Source organism: Desarmillaria tabescens (genome assembly GCF_030435595.1).
Source record: "Desarmillaria tabescens strain CCBAS 213 chromosome Unknown EV420scaffold_69, whole genome shotgun sequence".
Lineage (NCBI taxonomy): Eukaryota > Fungi > Basidiomycota > Agaricomycetes > Agaricales > Physalacriaceae > Desarmillaria > Desarmillaria tabescens.
Genome location: NW_026848368.1, coordinates 15,472 through 22,675, shown reverse-complemented (window position 1 = coordinate 22,675; position 7,204 = coordinate 15,472). Strand labels below are relative to the sequence as shown.

At 44.9% G+C, this 7,204-nt stretch overlaps 1 protein-coding gene across 1 annotated transcript; it reads right to left on the bottom strand.

Annotated features, from left to right (window-relative positions):
* Positions 1 to 3,813: 3,813 nt before the first annotated feature.
* Positions 3,814 to 6,797, bottom strand: EV420DRAFT_1485577 (uncharacterized protein; the record flags this gene model as incomplete). Its single annotated transcript, XM_060470244.1, is given in 16 exon segments — positions 3,814 to 3,942; positions 3,997 to 4,165; positions 4,221 to 4,410; positions 4,647 to 4,725; positions 4,778 to 4,871; positions 5,196 to 5,364; positions 5,409 to 5,430; positions 5,468 to 5,533; positions 5,776 to 5,882; positions 6,023 to 6,116; positions 6,194 to 6,218; positions 6,334 to 6,347; positions 6,389 to 6,485; positions 6,549 to 6,702; positions 6,724 to 6,752; positions 6,772 to 6,797. 16 exon segments carry the CDS (start codon positions 6,795 to 6,797, stop codon positions 3,814 to 3,816), a joined length of 1,464 nt encoding a protein of 487 aa, XP_060324006.1.
* Between the last annotated feature and the right edge of the window lie 407 nt (positions 6,798 to 7,204).

Sequence of the window (7,204 nt, the reverse complement as noted above, 5' to 3'; positions counted from 1 at the left end):
AAAAGGCAGACCTGTTGTCCAGAAGAGCGGACCATGACCAAGAAGGGGAAGATAATCAAGAGGTGATAATGCTAAAACCAGAAATGTTCCGAGCATTAATCATGCCAGGAGAGGAGGAAATTCACAAGCGCATCTGAATGGCGCTTAGGGACACCACTAGATGGGACAAGGGGATCAAAGCATCCACTCACCATCCAAAAGGCATAACCCAAAAGGACGGGTTAATGTATTATGACGGGCGACTGTACATCCCTCAAGACGCCAAGTTGCGGGGAGAACTGATTGCCATACACCACGATCACATTACAGCTGGACACCCGGGGATCGAAAAGACCAAGGAGCTTGTTCAAAGAGAATACTGGTGGCCGAAACTCAAACAGGACGTGGAGCGATACGTGAAGGGATGCAAAGCTTGTCAACACACCAAGACAAGCACTCAAAGAAAGAGAGCACCCCTGCATCCTCACGTAGTACCATCCCGACCATGGGAGCATATCACGGTCGACATGATAGGGGAACTGCCAGACTCCAACAGATACAACGCCATCCTGATGATCATGGATCGTTTCTCTAAAGAAGTAATTCCAGTCCCATGCTCCACTAAGCTAACCTCGGCAGGGTGGGCCAAAATCCTCAGAGATCATGTATGGGCAAAACACGGGATGCCACAAAAAGTGATATCCGATAGAGGACCCCAGTTCGTGTCCAAATTCATGAAAGAACTGTACAAAATGCTCCACATACAAGGGAACCCATCTATGGCATATCACCCGCAGACTGATGGGCAAACGGAGAGGGCAAATCAAGAGATCGAAAAGTATCTCCGGATCTTCATCAATCATCGACAAAATGACTGGAGTGAATGGCTACCACTTGTGGCCTTCCAACACAACAATCGGAAGCACTCTGCCACAGGGTACTCTCCTTTTGAAATCAATCATGGGCAAAAACCTCATCTCGTGCCGCTCATGATAAAAGAAGGAACAAATCCAGCAGCTAGGGACTTTGTGGCCGACATACAAAAAGTACATGAACAGACTGCCAAAGCCTTAGAAAAAGCGGCTGAAACCATGAAACGACAGTATGACAAACATCAACGACCAGCAGTGGAATACCAACCAGGAGACAAGGTGTGGTTGGACTCCACCAATTTGCATCTCCCTCGACCAATGAAAAAACTGGGAGACAAACGAGTCGGACCATTTGAAATATTATCCAAACACGGCGCTTCAGCGTACAAATTATGCCTCCCCCCTTCGTGGAAAATACATGACCGTTTCAATGAAAGCCTTCTCATGCCCTACTACCCGCCGGAGTTCCCAATCCAAATACAACCCTTGGCTCCACCACCGGACCTTGTGGACGGACAAGAGCAATATGAAGTGGAAGAAATCGTAGACCGAAGGGAATGAACTGTAGGAAGAGGACGACGACGACGCACCAGAACGGAGTATCTCATCAAGTGGAAGGGATACCCCAGGGAAGAAAACTCTTGGGTAGACGAACAAGAGTTGGACAATGCAAGGGAGGCGATCGAAGACTTTGAACAAGTCTCGTTCATAACTCAACCACCCGCAGACTGGTGGGAAGACAAAGATGAAACCGATTCCTGGTCAGAAACAGAGTCGGTAACCGAATCCAAAGTCGATCACCCCTTGGTACAGGCAATACAAGACTACCTGATAAAACCAAATGCACCATCCCTGATAGGAGCTCATCTGCCTAAACCCAATGATATCGCAGTCGGGACGACTGCCTTAACAGGGGGGTAATATTACGATTTCACGCTATATCTTATCTTATCGGCTCTCTCATAATCTCGCTATGCTAACTTTCCGGACTTGATCGCATCCTACCATGAGGGTTCAGTACGTTTACTGCACCGTTGCAGACTCTTGTAGTATATTTAGCATGACCCAAACTGTATTTAAGTAGCTCGACTGCAGGTCTTAAACCTCAGTCTCGAACTAAAGTTTATTCACCCGATAACTTAGCCAGAACTCACTCTTGCTCAACTAAGCGATAGCTCCCTGCACATAAACCTGTGAGCAACATAAGGCGCCTGACCAAAGTGCGAGTCACGCCTAGTTGTTTGATCTTGTTTGTGTAATCGGTTGCTAACACTATGTATGGATGGCGCTCATTTGTAAGTACTCTGCTTTGGATGGGTGCATTTCTAACTTTCTTCTTCGTTAGATTCCACATATGAGCATGCATATCTCATTTGGAGACAGCGTGACTTATCCAGAAGATTTCGAGATCATCCCTTTCGAAACTGTGGAGTTGTGTCCCTCGAATAGCATCCAGCCTGACGAGTTCTGTTGGCGGTGTGTCCATTGCCAGGAGCTTCCTTGGCCGGTATGCCTTTCTAGAATCCATATGCATGTTTGGGATAAGTAAGTCGTTTACTTTACTTCATTTTCTCTATTAGATTTATCAGAATTCATAGGCATGCGGTTCTTGATCCCAGAGTTAATGTCGACTATTACAAGGACATTGTGATCAGACACTGGAGTCTTCGGGCAAGCACTAGAATCGTGACAATGGTGGCGTGAACTGAGGTCTGGTATGGTGACCTGTAGCTGCAGGAAGGATTTGAATGAGAAAGATATAGTCAAATTATTCCCAGGATGAAGCCAGGAGCAACCTTGAATTACTGTGATGGTACCAGCTTGGTACGGACAACATATATGTCCCAAAGGCCGGGCAAGACCTCAGTGTACTATTACAGGCGTTGGTCGTTGGTATGGCATGAACAAACTTTCTTGTCCTTAACCAGAAGGATGGTCGATGTGGAATAGCACATATTCAGCAACATTAATTATTGATTCTGACCTTCTGCATGTTCATATGCGTGCGGATATCACAACGGTCTGGCTATCCTGCGCCGGTGCCGGCGGGCACTTGTGGACACTCACTTGACTCGGCACATGCATTTTGGTGCCTTCTAATCTGTTATCACCACTGAACGTCCTCCAGCAGGTACAATTCAGACATCATAAGAGGCTCGACGCACGGGGTCAAGAAGCGTAGGACCTTATCTTTGTCACCGTTAGTCTCGAATTTTGGCTTCTATGGTGTTCATTGTCAGTGTATTCTCGATGCAATCTCAGTGCAAGCATACCCAAGTACAATATCCACCGTCTCAGAAATCTGCGCTACTAATTTCAAGGCTTAATTCATCCATGTATTCGTGCAATGCCATGGAAGCCAGAAATAGATATGCACCAGCTGAGTGAGTTATGCGCCAATTTTTAGTGTCATCTTATGCACATGTTTACAGCCATCGCCTGCAATAATGCTATCTAAAGACCCACCAAGCTTCTATAACATACAAGTAATAACTGGTTCAGGGAGATTAGGGAGATTAGAAGAACGTCTGCATCGAAGTCTTGCTTATCAGATGCACTTAATGTGCTTCATTGAATGGGACTTATAGATTTCGAGATCCGGTCCCCATGGAACATAGACGTTGGGGAGTGAGATTTTCCTCATTTTTAGATTATTATCGTCTAATGAAGTACAGCTTAGGCTGACGTCGATGATAATACACTGACACATTGGACAAAGCCTCAGTTTGTCATCACCTTATGATACTGACATGCGTAGGGTGGTGCAGCGTGCAAAGAAAGATGCGTTATAATTGGAGAAGCGGTAAACACTATACAACAGCAGAGGCCAAGTAGAGAGAGAAAGAAATACAGAATCAAGGAGCATATGCGAGAGGCAGGTATGGTACATGTTTAAGTGTTGGGGCTAAGGCACTGATACATTGTCAATTCAGACAGACAACCCATGACAAATTACAGATCTTTAAACAATGCACGGGTGATACCACAAGCGGTGGTTGAATGGGTCATTGTCATCATCCCAGTCACGAGTAGCTCTCTGCTGCAGGATGGAGTGTTGGATTTTTCTTTCTTCCTCTTTAATTATTTTCATCTTCAAAAGGGAATGTCAGAGGATGATTCGTGACAAGGATGAATAAATCATTACCTCAAGCCTTTTCTTTAAACAGTCGATTTCTCGCTGGTACTCATGCGCCTTTAACAAGACATGCTTTGCATCTGACAGGTAGTGACTCCAAGAATGATGATCCGTCAAGGAGAGTCTCTGGCATGCATCGAGGTAAATTCTGGTTAGACCGGCTGTGGAAAGTTCGATTCTATTAAATGTTTATCAGCGTGGGCCAACATTTGATCACAGATGACCGTACTTACTCCTCTATGGCAATACGAAAAGTGGCAGGATCGTTCATCACATGGATGTGGGAAGTGTACAGGTGGGTTGTGTCCTTGAGGGACTGCTTGAGTGTTTCAAGCACCGTGCTGGGTTTAATGGGTGGTAGTAGAGGGTACACCAGAAAATAGCAGGGAAGGAAAATGAGGATCAACGTGTAGAGCACCGTTCCTGGAGGAGCGAATGATAAAATAATGGATGGCAGTAACATTGGTCTTTTCTGGTTAGCGCACTCGGACAATGAGAGGGAGGAAATGTCTTGCACCATTATACAGGTCACTGAAATATCATTTTTTGTGATTTACATTTTCCCTCACCTTCTTGGATTGGAGCCAATGGGCACAGCTCAAAAGGTGGCAAAGAAACATCCTGTCCCATAGTTATTATCATCAACATACAGCATTTACCTTTTGACTCCTCCTTACAGCCGTTGCTATGGGCGAATCGTGAGATTTTTGTGATGACGTGTGAGACCATGAAGAGTATCTGAATTAAAACAAAGAATTATCTCTTCAGGATGATACAAAATTTCATGTACCAGTGGGTGGAACCCAATGTGGAATTTGGGGGCAAGCTCAGCTCGCTGCTCCTTTCCACTCCTCCCAAATAAAATTAAAAAAACATGTACGTGCCTATTTTGATTATAATTATTCGTACATTTTTTAAATCAAAGCATGGGAATAAATCGTCTCACTCGGGCCTTGTACACGATCCAATGGAAACATCATCAAAATACCTTCAAAAGTCGCAGAAGTATTCTAATGGCGGACGATATCAAGTTTCAATTTTCCGGTATCAAGTTTCCGGAAGTGCTATAAATGAAAGGTAGGACACGAGCATACAACTCCAATACCAAAGTTATATTAAAGCGGATTTTTAATTGAATTATAGATGACCAGCGATTCACAAAAGATATACATCAGTGCAGATGCTGTTGTGCAGTATCATGAACTCACGTAATGGATGTGCTTACCGCTTGGAAGAGTCCACCAAATACATATTTCGATGTTAAGTCGGAACGAATCAAATCCAGTGTTTGTTGATTATCTCCAGTCTTCTCCCCGTTGCCTGATTCCAATTGGAGCACGTTGGTAGACTCGATACTCGGTCCGGACTCCAGACAGCCTGTGGCCGTCGGCCCATCTCCCAATTGAAATTCAACAACTAACGTCCATCTGTTAAAGCATTTCTCTGCACAAAGAAAACAACGCAGAAAGTACAACTATACATCAGCTTGACTCTTATTCTGCCCCTTGATAATACTAGGATCGGCAAGCATGTTCGGCCATGATTTCTATGGGTGAGAAGCAGTTCATCTAGTTAGATACGGATTCATCTTAGCCATTATACCTGGACCACAGCATCTCGGTACCAACTCGATGTTTCTGATGCCGTAGATGAAATACGAAGTCGTGAGCTCGACCAATGGAAAGCTTCATGGCACAGAAGAAGCGGTAAACAGCTGTTATTGGTATACAGAGCACCGTCGCTTCATCCAGCACTCGAAATCATGGAGTCTACGACCGGGATGCTTACTGATGTCGACTGGTGTCGCAGACAAAACCCATCATTCGTTGCTAGGATCTTTTCGGAAACTTTGTGATACTCATCTATTCGCAGCGGGGTTCGGCTCATGGGTGGGTCTACAGGTCAGAATGAACATTTTAAGACTATGGCACTGCTTGAAGAAGCTTGCACTGAGAGTGAGGATCGTGAATGCTGTTACTCAGGATCATTGGGCATCGCTTCAGAGAACAAAGTCAGGCTAGTTGCTCTCACACACCTTTGGTGAGCGCTCCAGGGTAACAAACAGCTTTGGCCATTACCTTGGCCATTGAGTTGCTACAGCTTGATCCTGTCAGGATGGGCCCAGATAGCTTGAGAAAGATGGTCAAAATAAAGCTACTTTTGCTGCCAGGTGAATATCTGAGTGACATGTGTACATATTGCTAACCTTTCTTACAGGCCGCAACCCATTCCTAGGAGTGGACTACAGTCTGGCTGATGAGGATAAGGCAGTGCCTTGTGTAAAACTCCGAGGGTACAAGCTAGCTGAAGTGCTGGGATATGAGTATAATGTTCATCTGAACCCACCATTGCTCCTCCGGCTGTTACCAGGAAGATTCATTATCACTTGGACAAAACTAACGTTCAGGTTGCTCATTCTCTGGGCATCGTCAAATTTTGGTCTGGGAAGAAGATCTACTCTGTAGAGGAAATAGGCTCTGCAGCGGTGTGGATAGGGCCTGAATATGAGGAGATAGTGTCAATGAAATGGTCCTCGGATAATAGTCCATGATGAATGGCACCCCTGATATACGAAGTCGGACTTGACGGGCCAGCTGAACTCTGGACGATTGGGTTCATCAATGCTTTTGGGCTGTTCACCCTGTCCATGATAAGGTCCATAACAGCTCTGCAGGCGCTTTACTGTTTGATGGTTTTTGCAGTACTCTGTCATTTCTGGCAAAGAATGAAATATACTATTAAAATTATCAAACTGTTTGACAAACCTATAAATATATCGCATACAGATAAAATAGTGGCGATGAGGGCATGGCCGAGTGAGTATTTGGATAGTGATGAGGATAATAAAAGCTCTATATCGTACCGAAGCCTAAGTTCAGTTGTCAGATGCTGGTAATAGAAAAAGTCAATAACAATGCACCCATCCTTTAGGTACAAGGGTCTCCTGTAACCAAACCAGCCTAAGAAATAAGATTCAGTGCGATCAGCTCCCTGGCAGCTAGCGTACACCCTGAAATCTTTTCTACCCATCAAGAGACCCACCTGCGACTGTGCTTCTCATCAAACACGTGCATTCAGCGCGATAAAATGATACATACCCAATAATTTGGGTGTAACAAGTAGCTCTTCTTCCACTCATATCCACAACTGCCCTTGTTCTGGTCAGAAGAGCAGCACAAGAAGAATTTTGTTTACATCGCTCATCGCTGCGTTGTAA